The sequence below is a fragment of the Taeniopygia guttata genome, chromosome 14 (assembly GCF_048771995.1).
Source record: "Taeniopygia guttata chromosome 14, bTaeGut7.mat, whole genome shotgun sequence".
Lineage (NCBI taxonomy): Eukaryota > Metazoa > Chordata > Aves > Passeriformes > Estrildidae > Taeniopygia > Taeniopygia guttata.
Window position 1 is genome coordinate 7,743,901 of NC_133039.1, and position 19,908 is coordinate 7,763,808.

The 19,908-nt window shown below is 54.4% G+C and overlaps 3 protein-coding genes across 6 annotated transcripts in view; 2 read left to right on the top strand and 1 right to left on the bottom strand.

Annotated features, from left to right (window-relative positions):
* The window catches only part of UBFD1 (ubiquitin family domain containing 1), a 134,444-nt gene that overhangs the window by 7,935 nt on the left and 106,601 nt on the right, over positions 1-19,908 (bottom strand). The window contains exons 2-5 of the mRNA XM_072935757.1: positions 2,238-2,504; positions 1,960-2,168; positions 908-973; positions 604-709 (exon numbers count right to left, since the gene is read on the bottom strand). Of these exons, the coding sequence (XP_072791858.1) occupies positions 604-709; positions 908-973; positions 1,960-2,168; positions 2,238-2,504 (648 nt within the window). The remainder of the gene's footprint in view (positions 1-603; positions 710-907; positions 974-1,959; positions 2,169-2,237; positions 2,505-19,908) is intronic.
* On the top strand, positions 3,067-8,531 carry EARS2 (glutamyl-tRNA synthetase 2, mitochondrial). Of its 2 annotated transcripts, none has more exons than XR_005981929.2 (9): positions 3,067-3,453; positions 3,916-4,071; positions 4,211-4,400; positions 4,605-5,077; positions 5,825-5,933; positions 6,587-6,740; positions 6,825-6,974; positions 7,233-7,368; positions 7,860-8,531. XR_005981929.2 is itself a non-coding variant. In XM_030284806.4 (9 exons), exons 1-9 carry the CDS (start codon positions 3,318-3,320, stop codon positions 7,941-7,943), a joined length of 1,569 nt encoding a protein of 522 aa, XP_030140666.4. In that variant the 5' UTR covers positions 3,079-3,317; the 3' UTR covers positions 7,944-8,531. The 2 variants fall into 2 exon arrangements, 1 of the variants encoding a protein (XP_030140666.4); XM_030284806.4 differs by having other exon boundaries at positions 3,079-3,453; positions 6,844-6,974.
* On the top strand, positions 8,634-19,520 carry GGA2 (golgi associated, gamma adaptin ear containing, ARF binding protein 2). Of its 3 annotated transcripts, XM_030284803.4 has the most exons (17): positions 8,634-8,761; positions 9,329-9,413; positions 10,228-10,303; positions 10,813-10,911; positions 11,814-11,937; positions 12,418-12,521; positions 12,962-13,042; positions 13,761-13,898; positions 14,017-14,098; positions 14,980-15,099; positions 15,337-15,504; positions 15,711-15,766; positions 16,050-16,189; positions 16,960-17,105; positions 18,029-18,198; positions 18,622-18,732; positions 19,291-19,520. In XM_030284803.4, the coding sequence occupies exons 1-17, from the start codon at positions 8,728-8,730 to the stop codon at positions 19,399-19,401; spliced, it is 1,845 nt and encodes a 614-aa protein (XP_030140663.4). In that variant the 5' UTR covers positions 8,634-8,727; the 3' UTR covers positions 19,402-19,520. The 3 variants fall into 3 exon arrangements, with proteins under 3 accessions (XP_030140663.4, XP_072791856.1, XP_072791857.1); XM_072935755.1 differs by lacking the exon at positions 8,634-8,761 and having other exon boundaries at positions 8,786-9,393; positions 12,962-13,033; XM_072935756.1 differs by lacking the exon at positions 8,634-8,761 and having other exon boundaries at positions 9,329-9,393.

Sequence of the window (19,908 nt, forward strand, 5' to 3'; positions counted from 1 at the left end):
CCCCAGTTTATACTGGACACGGTGCTTTGAGGTGGGAAGCACTCCTTTGGCAGCTGTCCTGGCCAGCTCCCTCCCCTCCCCTTGCATGCCTCCTGACAGGCAGCGCTGAGACACCAAACAGTCCTTGACTGAGGGAAGCACTGCGCAGCAACAACCAAAACATCCACTGCTATCAGCACTGCCCCATCCCCAATCCAAAACAGCTCCTGGGAAGCAAACTAACTCTATCCCAGGCACAACCAGGACACAGACATCCTCAGCAAGGCACGATACCCCCACGTCATTCCCAGCCCCTCCTGGCGCCACTCAGGACTGCAAACCAAGCCCTCGATGTACATCTGGGGCCAGGAGCAGCACATGGGACCATTACTCTGCTGGCACCACTGCACTCCAGTTTTCCAGGAACCAGTGTGCAGTATCAAGTACCACTCAAGGACCTGGGAGAATGGCAGGTGAGAAAAGGAAACAAAGCTTTTTGAAGCACTGCAACACCAACATAATTTCCTAAACACGGTTTAGTCAGAGGAGAAGCTTTTCTAGGTCACACAGCTCAGTCACAGCCCAGTCACCAACTGCTCATCCCCGAGGCTGAGAGGTGCTCACCTTTTGTACCAATCCACAGCTGGTCTTGCTCGAGTTTGAAGGTCAATCTGACTTTCCCCCCGGACTTGTTGTACATGCCGGACAGCGGCACCGTGGGCAGCCGCTCCTGCAACGAGACACAGCCAGTCACGGCCAGGGCTGGGGCAGAAAACACACAAGCTCTCAAGGTTTTCAGCATAAGGCCCATCCATCCTTCCAGCTTTCTGCTACAACAGCAAGGAAGCACTGAACCATGTGGAAAGGTCTCAGACCACAGAGGAGTCTCTCTGGTGGTCCTGAGCATCTCCAGACCTCATTCACGCACCTGCACGCCTTTGACAGAAGGCATCACATCGTCAGGTTTTCCTTTATCCAACACTTTTCTGTGTTGCTACAACATAAAAACAGAAATTAAATTCACAGGAACATTATGAAGTCTGCAGTGTACTTCCAGCTGCCCCCTAAGCACATCCCAAAGGCCCTGAGACACAGCTGAGAGCTGCTCCCAGGACTGCTCACAGCAGTGACTTCCAAACTCCACTGCACACATTCCCGAGAAATTATCACCATGAGTGGAACTCCAAGATAATGCCAAGCATAACAGCCTTCTCAAACATGTGCACACATAAATACATGTCTATAAAATCCAAAGTGTTACATCCAGAAATGCTCCATGCCTGGCAGTGCAGCCCAGCACCAAACCAGATCACAGCAGTGGTAACTTTCAAATCCCCACTCACAGCTTGTACCTGGCTGAGCACCTCTAAGAAATGATGGGACTCACACTGAGTGTGAACAGTGATAAATCACAGAAAACCACTGGCATGCTTCATGGAGGCTCTACTTAATTTTAACGAAGTTTATTTTGAGGAAGGTACAAGGCTGGTAATACCTTGAGCTGGCAGTCCTTCAGCAGCCCCCCACGCTGCAGGACCATCAAACCAGCCCTGTGCTACAAAATGTGAGAGAATTCAACATCCACATCCCTGTCAGGGCTGGGACAGCTGAGGGAACTGCTTTCTTGGAGTTTGTTTTGAGCAGTTTTTGGAGATCAGATTCTTTTGCACCAATAAAAAATAATTAGATTTTAGACAGAGTTAATCCGGGCTGTGATTGCACTAACATCCATCACACATTTCCATTTTCTGACCAAAATGCTTGGCTGTGCCCAGCACCACAAGCAGAGTCTGGCAAAGCCCCAGTCCCTGCTGGACTGAACAGTTCTGTGCTGCTCTCCTGCCCAGTCCTCCCAGTGCTGAGCTGTCAGAAACGAACCCCCAGCCTGATCTGAGGAGGAATAGGACCCACAAGTGACCGCAGAAGAACCACACAGATCCTATTGCTCCCTACACCAGCAATTATTGAGATATTAATTACCTTTTGTCTGCAGAGTGGCTCCTTTTTGTTTTCCTCTGCTTTGACCTCCTGTTGAGCAGCTTCTTTGGGTGTATTCACTGCTAACACATCGTTGATGGTAGAGCCCACAACCATTATTTTGGCTCCATTTGTTACTTTGATTTCCCGCAAGGTCTTCTCCTCTGGCAGAAGTCCCTTGAACATAACTTTCTGCATGGCCGGCGGGAGGCCTAGGGGCAAGCACAGCGATTAGGAGCGGCGGGGCGGGAGGCGCGGGGGCGGCGCGGGAGCCCACGGACCTGTGAGCGAGTGGATCTTCTGCTTCAGCTCGGCTCCCGTGCCGTCCAGGCAGAACTTCACGTCGTACTTGTTCTTGTTCCAGATCACCTTCAGCTCCACCAGCTCCCTGCCGTCGTCCTCACCGCCGCCGTTGCTGACGGCCGCCCGCGGGGGCTCCCGGCGCTCCTCGCCCTGCGGAGCCCTCCCCGCCGCCGGCGAGCCGCCCGCTCCGCCGCAGCCCAGCGGCAGCTCCTGCGCCTCCGCCTCCATGCCCGGCTCCTCGGCACCTGCGGGGAGCGAACAGGAGGATCCGGCCCGCGGGACGCTGCCCCGGCCCGGCCTCGCAGAGTGCCCGGGGTCGGCTCCCCGCGCTGGCGCCTCCCGGCCCGGCCCGGCCCGGCCCGCCGCCCCCTGCACCGGCACCGCGGGCCCGGGCACCGCGGGCACCGCCGGCTGCGGGCACCGCCGGCCCCAAACACCGCGGGCTCAGCACACCGCCAGCCCCGGCACCGGCACCGCGGGCCCGGGCACCGTAGGCACCGCCGGCCCCATACACCGCGGGCTCAGCACACCGCCGGCCCCTGCACCGGCACCGCGGGCCCGGGCACCGCTGGCCTCGGGCACCGCGGGCTCCGGGCACCCCAGACACCCCGGACAGCCCCGGCACCGCCGCCCCGACCTCCCGGCCGCGCTCGTACCATCGGCAGCGGCAGCGGCGGCGGCCATGATGATTGTGTACAATCCGCCGCGGGGCACGCCGGGAAACGCCGCCGCCGCCGCCGCTGGCCCGCGCCGGCTCCCGTAGCCGCCCCCGCCCGCCTCTTCGCGTGGGGGCGGCGGCCTCGGGTCGCGCCCCGCAGCACCGGCCGCGCCACACCGGGCGGTGGGAGGGGAGCCGGACTCTCCGCTCAGCGCTCCGGGCACCGGAACCCCTGCACGCTGCCAGGCCCGTGGCGGCGGCCGCGGCCCCCTGGCGCGACCCGACGAAGCGGGTGGTACCCCTTTAAGGGACGCCCCGCCCCCGCGGCGGTGACGCGCGCGGGGATTGGCTGCCGCGGCCGGGCGGAAGCGGCGCCGCGGCCACGTGGGCGCGTGGCGGGATGGCGCGAGCCGTGCGCGCGCTGCGCCGCGCGGCGGGACCGGCACCGGGAGCGGCACCGGCACCGGGAGCGGAACCGGGGCCCGGGCCCGGGGCCTCGGGGGGGCCGCGCGTCCGGTTCGGGCCCAGCCCCACAGGTAACCGACCCCTCGGCAGCCCCGGCCCTGCCCACCTCCGGGCTCCGCTGCGGCGGGGCGGGGCTCTGCGTCGGAAAACATAAATTCAGGCTCTGGAGGGTGCGTGCGGACTGCTGGCTCCCTCGCGTGCTCCCGCCGGAGCTCCCGGGCTCGCCCTCGCGGTGTGTCCCGGTGCCGTGCGGGTCCCTGTGGGTGTGCCGTTACCGTGCCCGTGCCGTTCCTGCCGTGTGCCAGCTCGTCAGGGGTTCCAGGCCACCACAGGGACTCCGCTCCCGGGACTAGTCACCCCTGAGCTGTTTTCAGAGGCCGTGCCCCTGAGCTGGGGCTCTCCGGGGTGCGGTGCAGCTCCCGCCGGGTGACGCTGCCACCGCACGCAGCATCCAGCGCCCTTCCAGCTCGTGTTTAGAACTCTGCCCTGGGTCTTTTTTCTGACTACCTCCTCTGATTTCCCCACAATTACAGGTTTTCTGCATTTAGGTGGCCTTAGGACCGCTTTGTACAATTATATCTTTGCCAAAAAACACCAAGGGACGTTTATTTTAAGAGTGGAGGATACAGATCAGAGTCGGGTGGTGCCTGGAGCTGCAGAAGGAATAGAAGATATGTTGGACTGGGCAGGTATTTAGAAACACCTTTCATTTTTCACCTGCTGAAACCTTCTCTTTCCTGTGAAGGCACAGCTGGAGGGTGGGTTTGCCCGCCTTTGCCCGGCTGTGTGGCGGCCCAGCGGTTCAGTGCCGCCGTGCCGGTGTTGCAGGCATTCCCCCGGACGAGAGCCCCGGGCGGGGCGGCCCCGCCGGGCCCTACGTGCAGTCGCGGCGGCTGGAGCTGTACGGGCGGGCCGGCGCGGCGCTGCTGGCCAGCGGGGCTGCCTACCGCTGCTTCTGCAGCCCGCAGCGCCTGCAGCTGCTGCGCAGGGACGCGCTGCGCCGCCAGCACACCCCGCGGTACGTCCCTGTCCCCCTGTCCTGTCCCTGTCCCCCTGCCCCGCGCCGAGCCTGCCCGTGCCAGGGAGGGCCTTGGTGCCTGACTGGGCGTGCAGTGGGTGGTACAGCTCGAGTTCAGGCGTCTGCCTGGAGTTGTGGGACTGTAAAAGTGGCTGGTGGTGCTGGGCTGTGCTGAGCAGAAGCCCTGGTGCTCGTGTCCCGAAGGTATGACAACCGCTGTCGGCACCTGACGCCCGCAGAAGTGGCCCAGAAGCTGTCGCAGGGCCTGGACTGTGTCGTCCGCTTCCGCCTGGAGAAGGGCGTGGAGCCCTTCCAGGACCTGGTGTACGGCTGGAACAAGCACGAGGTGGCCGAGGTGGAAGGGGACCCCGTGATTCTCAAGGGGGACGGCTTCCCCACGTACCACCTGGCAAACGTGGTGGATGACCACTACATGGGCATCACCCACGTCCTGCGCGGCGCCGAGTGGCTGGCCTCCACCTCCAAGCACCTGCTTCTGTACAAGGCCTTTGGCTGGGAGCCCCCTCGGTTCGGCCACCTCCCGCTGCTGCTGAACAAGGACGGTGGCAAGCTGTCCAAGAGGCAGGGGGACATCTTCCTGGAGCGCTTTGCTCGGGACGGCTTCCTGCCCGAGGCGCTGCTGGACATCGTCACCAACTGCGGCTCGGGCTTCACAGGTAGCACCACGGGCTCCTGCCTGCCAGGTCACCTCGTGCTGACTCTGTGCCATGGGCTGGGTTCATTTTAATAGCTGAGAGCTCTGTCAGTGTGTGAGGGGGTCAGGGAATGGGTCTCACATAACCAGTCAGTCACCGAGATGCCACCGGGCCTTCTGCAGAGCTCCTGTGGAGGGAGCTGGAATGGTGGAAATCTTCCTGCTGCTGTGCAGCCATTAAAATTGAATCAGGTGCTTAATGGCCTCTCCCTTGGGAAAACCCTTATTTCAAGGCTGAGACACTGTGAAGTCTTGGGAAAACTTGCATTCTGTGGTGAATAATTGCAGTGTTGTCTGACACCAGCACCGCTTTTCCTTTAACCTGACAGACCACGAGGAGTTGAGTGAAGGTCTTCTTTTGTTGTTTTTGCTGTGTGGGGATCATAGGTTAACTTGTGTTCTGAGAACTCTGCTTGGGAATGAAATCTTGCTTGGGCAGTGCAGCCTCCTGGCTGAGCGTGCCTTCTCCTTGGCTGACTGAGGCAGAGGAGTTCTGCTGAGGAAGGTGACGGAGCCAAGCGGAATGTCCCAGTTCCCAGTGCCTCACCGCCCAGCAGCTCCTGGGGAGGGGCAGCATGGCAGTGTGTGCCTGCTGCCAGGGGATGTCCCTGCTGCTGCTGGCACTGCACAGGAGCTGTCCTGTGCCACCTTTGCTCAGCTGCCCGAGGGCAGCGCAGAGCCCCGAGAGTCCCTTGGGCTTGTGTTGCAGAGAAGCAGATGGGGAGGACTTTGGAGGAGCTGATCTCCCAGTTTGAAGTAGGCAGAATTACAACCCATTCTGCTCTCCTGGACCTTGAAGCACTCCCAGAATTCAACAGGTAAAAAATCAGTGGTAGCTTTAAGATGTAGTAAGCACCATGTCAGTGAGAATTTATTTCTAGCACTCAGCTTTGGGTGGGGGGTTTTGTTTGTTGGATCAAGCATGGTCCTGGTGCAGCAGCTGTTGGGCTCTGCTAAGAGGAAGCATAGGTTTCTGCTCACACAGTTTCTGCCTCGTCTCCCGTTCTGTGCTTGGACACTGGTGTTGGCACCACTGAAAGTCTAGGCAGAGGGTGGATGTACCTGGGAGGATCTGAAGTGTTAATTTTTATAACCTAAGAAAATAACATCTAAAAAGAGTTGTCACTTCAGAAGGTTCTTCTGCAAGTACACTTGTGCTGCTAAGAGTGGCTTCATCCTCATTTCCCTGTGGGGCACCAGAGCAAAATGCCTCTTTGTATAGTGTCAGACTGTGGTTTAGTGCTGCTTTTCTAACACTTCCACACTGAGTTTTAGCTCAGTTGGTCAGAGCATGGAGCTAAGAATGCCAGAGTTGAGGGTTCAGTCCCCAGTCTATTCACTTAAGAGTTGGACTTGATGATCCTTATGGGTCTCTTCCACCTCAGAATATTCTGTAATTTCTATGAAACGTGGTTGGGGTGGTCCGAGGTAACCCACAGCAATCCAGAAGCAGGTCTTTTCTCTGTTGCAGGATTCACCTCACCCGTCACATTGAGAACCAAGGGCTGCGCCAGAAGCTGGTTAGGGAGCTGCAGGGGCTGGTGGAGCTCGTCTATGGGGATCAGCAAGTGGATCCAGATGTTCTGGAAGATGAATACGTGGAGCGAGTCCTTCTGCTGAGAAAAGTATGAGCTGGGGCAGAGCGCTGTGCCACCATCCTCCGAGCTGAGGCTTCGCTTCCTCCACAGCACAGCCCTCTGCCTTGCCAGCTTTGCTTTCTTTCCCCAGGGTCACATAAGCCTCCTGAAGAGTCTGGTGTCGAGTGATTACTCTTACCTGTGGGTCAGGCCCTTGGTGTCCCGGCAGCAGCTACAAACAATTTCTGCAGAAGCAGATGAAATAGGAAAACTAGTCTTAGGGTAAGTGTGCTGCTGCCGGAGCTGAGTAGTGGCAGCAGTGGCTCCTCATCTCTGAAAACTGTATTCTTAACTAATCACAATTGCTTTTTACTGTGGTTTTCTACATCTGTGGCATAATTTTGTAGTTTAAACTTGCTCTTTTGAATGAGCTCTGCTTCTGGTGAGCGGAGGGAGCGCCCTGGCACAGGGCAGAGGTGAGAGGCAGGAGCCCTGTGGTTTCCATGTCCCCAGAGCGTAAGCACACCTTCTTTCCCAAAGGCTAATGACAAGGCCAGCAGCTGCCTTGACTGTGGAGGAGCTGAACAAAGACCTGAGAAGTCTCCAGAAGCAAACCAGAGAGACCAAGTACAGCAGCATGATGCAGCTCCTGCGCCTGGCGCTCAGCGGGCGCCAGGTAAACAGAAAATTCTGAGATGATGTGCAGTGTGCTTCCACAGAGCTCGAGCCCAAGTTCTACAAAAGTTCTCCAAAGCCTAATCCTGGCTCAGCTCTGGTGCCAATCCTTCAGGTCCCTCTGACCAGGGCTGGTATTTGCCTTCAGGAGGAGAAAGCCCAAGGCTTTGTTTGAGCTGCTGATGCCCTCCTGCCCAGCGTGGCAGTGATGCAAGTGAAGCGCTGTCGGTTCAGTCTGTGGGGCACAGACACGGGGCAGTTCAGTTCAGTCTGTGGGGCACAGACACTGGGCAGTTCAGTCTGTGGGGCACAGACACTGGGCAGTTCAGTCTGTGGGGCACAGACACTGGGCAGTTCAGTTCTGTCTGTGGGGCACAGACACTGGGCAGTTCAGTCTGTGGGGCACAGACACTGGGCAGTTCAGTTCAGTCTGTGGGGCACAGACACGTGCTGGGCAGTTCCTTCCTGTGCTCAGTGACTCTCTGTTTGCAGCACGGCCCGAGCGTTGCTGAGATGATGGTGACTCTGGGAGCTGAGGAGGTGTGTGGCCGCATACGCAGAGCCCTGTCCAGCTGACAGGGACATCGGTGACACTTGGATGGTGCAGGTGGCACCTGCGTGCTCATCTCTGATCAGAGAGAGGAGCTTCAGGCCAGGCAGGTGTCTGGGCTGGTCCCTCGTCTGTACGAACCTGCACTCAGCACAAATCACTTATTTCGGGAGAGGAACCGAGTCCAGATTCAACTCCGTCCTGCTGTCGCCTCGTGCAAGGAGCCTGCTTTGCAGGGTGGGAGAAGAAGACACGTATCAGCATTTAAATTCAGACCACGTGGACAGAAAGTAACTGAACTTCTGATAGCAACAGATCAGATTCTTTTTGGAGAAGACCTTGCAGTCAGGGTACCTACAGCTACACAGCGCAGTTCCCCAATAAATACAGTGGGGGTGTTTATATACATACATATAGAGATGTATATTATAGCTGTTGCCCTCTTATCTGCCCGGGTGTCATACCAGGCTGAGTGAGCTGCTCAGAGGGGGGTTTCCTGTGTACTGTGTCACACACGTGATTCTGCTAAAATCATCCCTGATCAGGAGATTGGGTTGTTTTATGCTCTTCTGTCTGATGCCCCTTTAATTATTAAATTAATGTGGTGACTTTGATTCCGTTCTCACAGTTACTCCGCAGCTGGTGAGGGGAGGAGCTCGCAGGGGTTGTGCTGAGCACTCCCCCAGCAGCAGCAGCATTTCCCCAGCAGCAGCAGCATTTCCCCAGCAGCAGCATTTCCCCAGCAGCAGCCCTCCCGTGGGCTGCCCACGCCGCTTCGCCTGGCACAGGCACAGGCACAGGGACGAGCCCATGGCTGGCAGCGGGCAGCTGGAGCGCTGGCTCAGTGAGTGGGGCTGGGGGCTGGGGGCTTGGCTGCTGCCTCTTGCAGCCTGGGTGGGCACTGGGGCAGCCTCACCTCCCTGGGGAAGGGCCCGCTGCCCCCACGGAACCCTTGCAGAGCGATGTGGGTGCTGTCTTGCTGCAGCTGCCCATTTCCCCATCTGTCCTGCCCATACTCAGCCCCAAAGTTGACTCAGTGACAGACTGGGGACTGGATAGAGCCAAAAATACTTTTTTTCCTGAATTTAGCTATGCTAAAGTGTAAACTGCCGGTGTTCCAGCACAAGTTTTACAGTGGTCCTGGGAGAGCTGCCTGTAAATGGTTTTTAAGTTTCTCCTCTACAAGCAACATCTGCTGTTGTAGGGCTGTGCTTGACTTTAAGTGTGTGCTTGGGACTATATTTTTAGGCAGACTTTAGTAACAGCTGTTTCCTGCTCGTCCTGGATGTCCCCTTTCTGCTACAAAAAGCTCTGGAGCAGCAGCGAGGCTGAGCTGCTTCCTGCTCTGAGCGCTCGCTCACACCGGGGCTGGGCTCTCCTTCTTCCTCTCTTGTTTTTCTCCCTCCGTAAGATGAGGCCACTGACCCGAGTACATCAGAGGAAAACTGGGACTGCATCCAGCGGTTCTGCGCCCAGGTGAACGCTGGCACGGAGGGGTAAGGCACACAGAGCTCTCTGTGTTCAGCCAGGCTGTGTCTGGCTCTGAGCACCCTCACAGCTCTGCAGGGATGGGGGCTGAGGGGGCTCGCTGGGCTCTGCCGCTCCTGGGAGCAGAGATGAGTTGGAAATACGAGTTGGGAATAGGCGTGTGCCAGTGTGATGGAGGGTGATGTCTGGGAATGGGCTCTGGCGTCAGCTGCTGGAGCCCTCCGGGCAGCAGGTCCTGCTGGCCATGCCCTTAGGGGTCTGGCCAGGGATTCCTGCTGTGGGGTTCTGTAGGGGAGCCCGAGGGAGCTCAGCCTCACCTTTTCCTTCCAAACGGGAGGAGGATCTCTGCTGGGATTTCCTCACCTTCCAGCTGACAGTCTGGGCTCTGTGGGAAGCAGCAGGAACTAATTAAGCAATTGACCTGTCAAACCTTAGTGATCATCTCTGTGTTTAGAGCATACTGAGTTCAGAGCTCACAGTCTGGCACCCAGCACATGCCCAGGAGCTGGCACAGGCTGCCCTGGCTGTCACTGAAGCTCCTGCAGCTGCAGAGAGCCAGCTCAGGAGGTGCCTACCCAGGATATCCCAGCCTGTCCCTGCTGCTGCCTCCCAAAGGACAGCCCTGGGCAGGGCTGGAGGGCAGCGCTGGGGTCACCAGCTCGCCCCTGTGTGTGTGCAGTGTCCCTGGCCAGCATTGTGCCCGAGGAAGGGTGTCTGTCCTGCTGTGAATCCAGCAGCTGCTCTTCTGTGCACACCCAACCCAGCAGCATTTGTTTTTCCCGGGAACTTGTGCGTGGTGTGACTTGCTTTGCTCTTCCCCAGCCCGTGGTTTGCGCTGAGGCTGCTGGCACACAAAATCCAGTCCCCTCAGGAGAGGGAAGCTCTCCATGCTCTCACAGTGAGTACACAAATCCGCACACAAAGCTGTCACTGGGAAACAGTTTGGCAGGTAGAACAGCAGAGCAGACAGGATGGCTCTCTTCCCTTTCTCTTAGATGTCAATGTCTTTCTCTTTCTCTCGGATGCCTCTCTATTTAACTTTCCCTTGCACAGGAATACAGGAACAGGGCACAGTGTGGGGAGTGACTGCTGCTGTGCCTCCCCACGCTGCTCTGCTGAGGTTTCGTTGGTCTGCAGCTCTGGCTGTGTAAGCTGTCCCACCTCCGAGGCAATAACCCAGAAGTTGTTAGTGATGGGTAGAACAGAGCAGGTGGTCTTAAATGTGCTGCCTAGGGAAGTTGGATGAAGGAATGAAACAAGTTCTTGCTGCATGACTTTTGCAGTATCTTGTGTTGGTGAATTAAGTGTCAGAAAGTGCCTAGATTTAGTAATATAGTGACAAAGTTTTTGAAGGCTCCCCAAGTCTTGTGTGTTCAGTTCCTGTTGGTAACATTTTGTTTTCTGCAGGTGCTGGAGACCTGTGTGAACAACTGTGGTGACAGATTTCACAGTGAAATGGCAAAATTCAGGTTTCTGAATGAGCTGATTAAAGTGCTTTCCCCAAAGGTAGGTGGTGGAGGTTGCAGGGTGTTTTAGGATAAGAAATGCAGCTCTGCTTTATCAGGGGCAGTGGGATCTTCTGGCCCTGCTCCTCTTCGCTGGGGGGGCCTGGGCCTGCCTGAAACACCCTCTGAGCGTCTCACCCATTGGTTTCCCTTTCTGGTGGCTCCTGCACACATTTACCACTGGCGCACGTTTCGTTTTCCATTGCATCAGCCCAAGGGCAGAGCTGTGAAAAGCTGATTTCAAAGAAGTGCCCAACTGAAGAACAAAACTCCTTGTCTCAGTCTCATGCTTGGTAACAGAATTTCAGGGAAACCACAGACTTTAAAGCATATATCACTGAAGACAATTCTGTTTACTGCTCTGAGAGGACAAATATCATTTAATCAGTTTGAAATGCCTGGTCTTGGGGAGGTTTGTGTTTTTATAATAAAAGGAGTGGTCATAGGCAATAATGAGAGAAATTGGAGAAAGCACCCAGATGCTGATAAGAGACAATAACGTTTGTTTCTGGTTTTGTTCAGTTTGCCTGTCTGGGGCTGGCTGAGGCCAGTGGTGTGACTGCACTGCAGCACTCAAGGGGAGTGTTTAAAGTCAAGCACAGAATGTTTTCACTAAAATAACCTGCTTTGGGGTTTGGATTCAATAACTGATCAGAGAAGTTTGAAGTGGTTTAATTTTGATTGTTGTAGAATGTGTGTGATTCTTACACACTCCATAGCAGTTCTTGTGTTTCCTAACCCCAAGATATACAGTTGACAGCACTGTAAATAAACTCACTGAAGGAATCCATTTTATCCTTGGTTTCTGCACAAAAGTTCCTTGGGGCTGGATCCCTGTGCCAGATCTGGCACCAATTCTTTGGGTTTGAGCTTTTTTGTCTTTCTTTACTGTCTTGTTTTCAGTACTATGGAATCTGGTCTTCAGAAAGAGTCAAGTCAAGGGTCACAGAAGTGATATTCAGTTGGACAGTCTGGTTTCCTCAGGAAGTCAAAATCCAGGATGCTTATCAGATGCTGAAGAAACAAGGTTCAGTTCTGTTATTTCAGTTTCCTTTTTAGCCTCTCAAGCCCATGGTTTCCCACACAGATATCTGCCTCCCTCAGCTTGTGACTCAGCTTTTTCAGAACATGCTGTGTGTAAGGAAAAGGGACAAAGGTCCCAGGCTGGTTGGGTTCTGAAGGATGCATGGAACTGTTTAAAGGGATTTTCCAAAGAACAGCCTTCCTGAGCCACAGCTCAGACCAGTCTGGAGGCCTCTGCTCACACTGTGTGCAGGGAAAAAGCACAGGACAGGCTCAGAAGTGATTCTTGCCCTGGAGTATCTCCCAGGGTTATGAGAGATTAGTTCAGAGGGATCCTGGGATGGATTTTTTCACCCACTCCATTGTATTTAGTAGTCCTCAGTAGTATTTTAATCCAGAAATCTGTGCAAAACCTCATGTACTGTTGAGCATTGAGGTTTCAGCAGCTTGGGTGTCACTGAACAACTACTCTTACCTGTTCCAGGGATTGTAAAAGAAGATCCCAAACTGCCAGAAGACAAAATTTTACCTCCCCCTTCCCCAAGACCTCAGAATTCTATTTTTGACACAGATGAAGAGAAGTCGAAGGTAAACCTTGGAGTCTTCATGCCCCACCCTCTGTTTTGTACTGATGAGAAAAAAAGCTCAGTAATATTTTGGGAGCTTCTGCTGTTTCAGACAATCTCAGAGTAATGCTGATCTCTTCTGCAGTGCAACAGCTAGAGAACTCTCTGAGGCTTTGTCAGAAATATTTCCTTAATAAGAAAATGATCTTTTTTACAGAAAAACATCAGTTTCCATGAAAGCTCCCCAAGGGAGGGCTTCTCCAGCTCTTACAGAAGCTCTGCAGAGCCAGAGCCCCTAATCCTGACCAGCCAGTGTATGCAGCAGCAGTGTAACCTGAATTAGACTGTGGGACAGGAGCTGAGAGATTTCCAGGATTACAGGCCCGCTCTGCAGCAGGTGTCTGTGTCTGTGGTGTGTGCACAGTGCCCAGAGGCTCACTGCTGCCCCATCTCTGCCCCCAGCTCCTGGCCAGGCTCCTGAAGAGCAGCCACCCCGAGGACCTGCAGGCAGCCAACCGCCTGATCCAGAGCGTTGTAAGAGAGGTGGGAGCCCCAGGGGAAACCTCTGTGCAGACAGGCAGGGGGAGGGAACTTGGCCGGGCTGATTTTGACAGGAGATCCTCTGTACTGTAGCCCCAGAGAAGGGGCCATGGTCAGTCTTTCCCAGTGATTCTGAGATTACAGCATGGGATCATTTTGTGCTGTTTCCCCAAAATGTGCCATTGCCAGCAAGAGGGAATATGTGAATGTGCATACAGCAGGACACTTCCCTGTCAGTGGGACCTTGGCAGTAGCACTGCAGTAGTGGTTGGAAATTTCCAAAAATAAATTCAGTTCCCAGATGGAAAGAAGTCACTTCTGTACAGAACTGCCTCTTTCCTGCATGCAGTGTGTGCACGTCTGGCCTGTCTGCACGTTCCATCTGAAGGAGCATCCCACTTCTCTGCTTACAGAGGAGATTTGGTTCAACAAAGCCCTGTGGTTGTTTCGAGTGTGTCATTCTGTGTGGCAGAAGCCACCAATTCCCAACTCAGATTCTGAAGTCACACTCGTGCCTGTGGTGAGATGTATTCCATATTCCACAGCACATGGCCAGGGTGCCCTGATGGGGCAGCTGGGGGCAGGTTCTCACCTGTGCTGCTTGGTGCCTTCTCCACCTGCAATAAAATACTGATAGGTGTGACCCTGGGTGCTCCAGCCAAGTACGTGCACAGCTGTACCAGCCAAGCATCGTCTACCTTCCTTTCATTTTTCATCACAGGAGCAAGAAAAGTCAGCTCAGGCGTCCCAAAGAGTGAACACCATCAGTGAGGTTTCTGAGAATGTCAAACGTATGGATGAGCTACTGGAGAGCTACAGGAGACATGAATTATCCCCAGCTGACCAGGAAACCCTACAGGTAAATGCTCTTTTTTCCTGCATAAATGCTCCTTTTCCTCCCTCTTCTAGAGGGAGCACCACTTGCAGCTGGTGGCAGAGACAGAAATGTGCTGAGCAGTGGAACATTTCCTCCCCAGGCTCTGTCCCAGCGCTGTGAGAAGCTCAGGCCCCTGCTCTTCCGCCTGGCCAGCGAGGCGGTGGCTGACGAGGAGGCTCTGGGTAAGAGCCAACCCCGTCCTGGTGGTTCTTTGCAGCTGGGACAAGGCTGTGCCCTTCCCTGGGAGGGGAGTGCTCGGCTGCTCGGCACCTGTGGGCAAAGCTCTCCACTCTCACCATGAAACCATGCCCAGGGGAAGTGGCATTTGGTCTCCTGCTCATCTCTGAGGAAGCTGTTAATTTTCACTTGGAGCCCAAAGTTAAACAGTGAGTCCATTTCTTCAGCTGAGGTGGTGAGGTTTTTTGAGTTCTGATATTCACAGAACTGAAGGCTTTTGAGGCCTTTTCTCTCCAGAGATTGAAGTATAACTGTAGAAAGAGGAATATATTTTGAATTTTTAGGTGTAATACCAAGGAAGGTGTTCTGGTTTCAGCTAGAGTAGAGTTAATTTGGTAAAAGCAGAATCTTTTCATTCCACAATTGGCATTTCATTCCTGTATGCCTTAAAGTCTGAGTGAAGCAATGGTTGCAGAACAGACATCCTAAACAGCAACCCTGAGAGCTCAACTGCACCTCACTCCTTCCCTTCATACCCATAGCTGCCATGGCTCTTCAGCTGGGGAGTGCTGGATTATAGACTGAGATGCACAGGGAAAACTTGTGGAGAAAAAGAAAGTATAGCGGAGATGGCAGGAATCAGGAATACTTTAGAGATGGGGTAAGATTTCAAAGGGATCTTGATAAATGAGAAGAGGCCTGGAATCAGCAGCTGTGTGTGCAAATGGAATGAAAGGCGAGTGAGGAGCTGAGGGCAGCCTGCTCTGATGGCCTTTGCTCCTGAGCTGCACTGTCCCTTCCTCAGGAGCATTTTGGGCAGTGCTGTGGAACTGACCTGGCCTTCCTGCTGGAACATGAGTATTTTGTGTCTGCTCTGGTTTCCCAGCTGAGATCCTGCAGGCCAGTGACAAGCTCTCACGGGTGCTGGGGCAGCACAGGCAGGTTGTGGCCAGCCAGGAGAACGGGGATGGAGCAGGTTCAGCTGCCAGCTCTGCCTGTGCACCAGGTGAGAACCCCCCAGTGTCCCACGGCAGCTCTGCCCTGCATGCCAGGTGGGAGCGGGCTTTGGGAGGGACGTGCTTCTCAGAGAACAAACACGGAAAGTGTTATGTAACCATCATTTTCTCGTGCATGTCATTGACAGAAATACTCCCAAAGCTGTTCACCTTTCAGGTCCAGCTGTAGCTGTGGTTGTGCCGTCCTCTCTGGAGGTTCCTGGCTAACCGTGTCTCTGTTCCCCAAGCATGCCGAGCAGCCCCGCGGCGCACGAGGAGCTACACCCTGATCGACTTCTCCGAGCTGGAGGCCATGGCCCAGGCGCCCCCAGAGCCCTCTGCAGACTCACCCTCAGCCTCCCGCCACGGCAGCACAGCCTCCACCTGCCTGCTCGAGGAGGAGTTCCAGTCCTTAGGTCTGTAGCTGCAGTTCAGTGTCACCCTGGTACTGGGGTTTGTGGTGTTCATAAAGAGGGGAGAACTTCAGCGTCAGTCCCGAGGCAGAGTCTTCCAGATGGAAGTTTTCAGGGGTGCAGTGTCTCTAGTGGTGTTAGCAAAGGAAGCACCTGTGGAAACCCCTGTTTTCTCTAAGTTACCTGTGGCATTTTGGTGTCTTTCTCAGGTCTCAGCAGCTCCCCTGTCATACAGAAACCACCCCCTGATTTTGGCCTAGCAGAGGTGAGTGATGCTCAGGTACTTTGCCACCCATAAGGTATAAAGGACAAAAATCAGAGATGATTCCTGGTCTGCCTTTCCCTGGCAGCCCTTTTGGTGCACCACTCTGTTCTGAGGGGAACCGGAATCCTTGTGCTCTCAGTCTCTCAGGTGCAGTTTGCAACCAAATGACTCTCATGTATTTCTGCTTTAGGTAGTGGTATTTGATAAACAGAGTTCTTTTCAGTGCAACAGGTTTATTTTTCTGATATTATACAGCATGAACCTGAAGGGCCTTATTTTCCAGCCTGCTGTGCACAATGGATTTAGGGGAGGTGTAAGTGCTGTTCAAACCCAGGCACCACAGGAGGGCTGGGAAGACAGCTGTGAATTCCAGAGCCTGGATGAACAGCTCTTTCCACCATCCAAGACCACGACATTCTCTTTGTAAGTAAACTCTTCACAATAGAGTCAGATTTTGGGGCTGATGAATTCTTTTACAGCTGCCTCTGGTTAGTGATGGCAAGTGATCCATGCACACACTGACTGTCCCCTGAAGTTCTGCACCGGTTAATTGCAGTTAATTGCACACCAGGACCTTCCAAGGGTCAGAAATTTGGGGAGACGAATCCCATTGGTTGATAACAAGGTGATGTTGAGCTAAAAGAACAAAAACCTTACAGTCAGGCCTTTTTATAATAACCTGTCACTGAAAAAACACTTTCCTCAGCTTTCTCCAGACTGTGACAAGATAGTTTCCAGACATTCAGTGGAAGCTTGGAACAGTTCACAAATCATATTAATCTCCACAGATCTTCAGAGCAGGAGACTATTGCAATATGCTTATACAGTCTGCCATAATACAATAAATTTTACTGAAGATTTTCAGCTTCCTGCAATGTCTTTGAGCTGGAATTTACTTTAATCTGCCTGACTAGGGCTCCAGAGAAGCTGTGCACAGGGACAGCAGACTTCCAAAGCCCTAAACCTAAGTTTTACCATAGTAACAGAATCAAAACCTGCCTTAATGAATTTTGAAACAGCAAGATCTTCCATAGATTATAGAGTTTTTGAATTCCTCAAGGACTCAGAGTGTAAGTCTGTAGTTTCTTTATACCTAAAGGGGATGAGGGATTGGGAATACAGCAGAAGACAGTGAGTGTATTCCCTGTAGTATCCCCACTTAATGCAAGCTTTCTGCATGCTTTTTTTTCCAGGGATTTATCACCAATGAAATTGCCCTTTCCAGATCCTCCACTCCTCAGCCCAGGCTATGATCTGAAGCCTGCTGCCTCTTTGCATCCAGCTTCCTATGATGCTTCTCTAGAAAACCTTTTTGTGCCTTTAATTTCAGTTACACCAAGTAAGTGCAATTCTGTGCCCCAGCTCTTCTTACTAGCGGCTTACTACAGCTCTTTCATGAGTTTTGCAGGACAGGAAGCCAAAGTAGCTTCATGCTGTGTGGGTCACTGGAGTCACGTAATGACTGCTCTGTGATGGGCTTAATGTACCTGAGAATTTGAGTAGGTGCTAGGGACCATAGCATGATGATGCCCTTGTCCTCCCTACTCCTTGCTCAGGAGTTTTCTGCCCTGGCTGATCTTTGTAATGTGCTTCTAAACCCAGTCCTTCACACCTTCAGTCAAGCTTCAAACAGTTGTTCTACTAAAAGTCCTAAAAGACACTTTTGAGTGGGAGTGCCCCACTTCCTAAAGCAGAGCTCTTCATTCCACCTCTGCTTTTCAGTTTCACACTGTGTGGCGCAGCTCTGCAGCTCCTCCCCAGAGCATTTCCTGGGAATGCCACCCTGGGGTCTCAGCTCAGGGCCACAGAGCCTTGGCTCTCAGTGATGCTGGAAGAGGACAAGTGCACAGACATCCTGATCTGCCTTCAGTCTCAAATGAAGGTCTTGGCAGATTTTGGAAGGGCTGGATGGTGATAGTCAGGTGTGAATTTGCCAGACACGGATGGTAGGGAGCCAAATCTTGTGTGCACTCAGAAAGGCACTTTGCTTTTCCCACCGTATCTCTGTTGGATCCACACCTGACTTCCCTCAAGGGCTGGAGAAATCTGAGCTGCTAAATCCCAAATGCAGACATTCAGATTCCTGTCTCTGCCTTAGAGGCAGATATAAATCAGTGTGCCACTTGGTCTGTGAGTTTGCCAAAGGAAGTAAAAGTTTGTCTGCATTTTCCCTTTTGCAATTCCTTATCCCATCTTTCCTGTTTGCCCTCAAATGGGAGGGGGATCAGGCTTTGATTCTGGTTCTCTATTTGTCTCTGGCAGGCACTATCTGCCCACTCACTGTGTATGACAGGAATGGTTTCAAGGCCATGCTGCACTTCTCCAGAGACCCGGCTCCTGGCCGACCAGACGTGCTGGTGATGGTTCTGTCCATGCTGAGCACCTCAGCACACCCCATTAAGGACATAGTGTTCCAGGCTGCAGTCCCAAAGGTCAGAAGCTGTGACAAGTAGCAGAGAGGCTCAGAAGTGTCCTGAGAAGAAAGGTTCACCATTTCTTACTGAGCATTCGCCTTGCTCATGGGAAATGGTGTGGCTCTCTGTCTCTGCACAGAGAACCTGCTGTACAGCGGTGCCTGTGGCATCGGTGCCTGTTTCAGAGTGTGTCCATGGCCTTGCCACGGCTAGAGAGCTCCAGAGCTGCTGCTTCAGCCTCCTGGGCAGGGCTCCTGCTCCCTGTGCATGTGTAGCATAGAACTGGCTGTTTAGGAACACTTGCCTTTAGTTGCAGGATGTGCTTTTCACTGAATGAAGAGTCTGACTGATGTATCTTTAACTGGCTCCATGGCTCAGTTAAGCTCACAGCCCTTTTCGCAGCATGGAATAAAAAGTGGTTTTTTTTGTTTTCTCTTTCAGACCATGCAAATAAAGTTACAGCCAGCCTCTGGTTGTGAGCTGCCAGCCTTCAACCCTCTCCTCCCGCCCGCAGTGCTGTCCCGGGTGCTGCTGCTCACCAACCCACACAAGGTGCTGCTGCTGGGCACCGGGATCCCCCCGGCCGTTTGCCTGAAAGATGGGGAGCCTCTTAAAAGTGGGGAGATGTAGTGGAGAGACAGGGCAGTCTGGACTGTGCTGGGAAGATGTTTTTTCTGCTCGAAGAGATTTCCAGAGCTACAGTCTGAAGGACTGTGTGGGCAGCTGCTGCAGGGGCCTGTGCAGTTCTGGAAAATCTGCACACACACAGACACAGCTCCAGGCACTCACGGTGCAGGTGTTGGCACAAGTGATGGGTGGCAGATCTTTTGCCTTGGTAGATAGTTATGAGACCCGAGATCGGTGTAAGGAACTCCCTTGTCTCCAAGTAGGCAGGCTAGGCCTGGATTGCCAGCATGCCCATGGGTGGTGTGCACAGGTCTTCCAGTTGCTCTTGTCTGTCTTAGGAAGATGCAGGGTTTCCTTCTGTGCAGAGCTTCTGCAAGGCTGGTGTTTCCCCTGTCAGAGGTGACTCCCTGCAGCAAGGCCACGAGGGGTGAAGGAGTCCAGGAGTTGATAACCATGGTGTGCCCCTCTCTTCCTCTCTCTCAGGAGCCCATCCGGCTGAGGTACAAACTGATGTTCACGCAGGGCATGCAGCCCTTCTGTGAGGTGGGAGAGGTGACTGGCTTTCCAGAAGCAGAGCTCTGGGGCAGGAGCTGAAGTCCAGCTGCCTCGGGCAGATCGGGAGTGAGTGGGGACCAGCAGTGCTCCATGAGGGCCGATTTTCTGGGGATCTGCCACCTCCTTCCTCCTTTTCGTGCCCGGCAGGAGGAGTGCGGACCTGCCCAGCCTTGCCCTGTGCCCAGCCTGCTTTACAGGAGCCTCCCTGCTTGTGCCACGCACAGCTGCTGCTGCTTGTGGGCCACCTCCCCTTTACTTCTGAATTAAAGAGCACAGTGAATCGGCACCAGCGTTCAGCCCCCGTGCCACCGTGTTCCCGGGACACAGGGACACCGCGGCCCGGTCCCCCGGGCCTGTCCCGGCTGCAGCGGCAGCTGAGGGGCGGTGGCGCCGGTACCGGCAGCGGCGGGAGGGAGCAGAGCCGGGCCCGGGAGGGCACAGGGCCGGGGCCGCTGCAGGGCCGGCTGCGGCCCCGGGCAGCTACCGAGCCGGGCACCGACAGCGCCCGGGAACCGCCCCGGGGACCGCCCCGGAACCGCCCCGCGA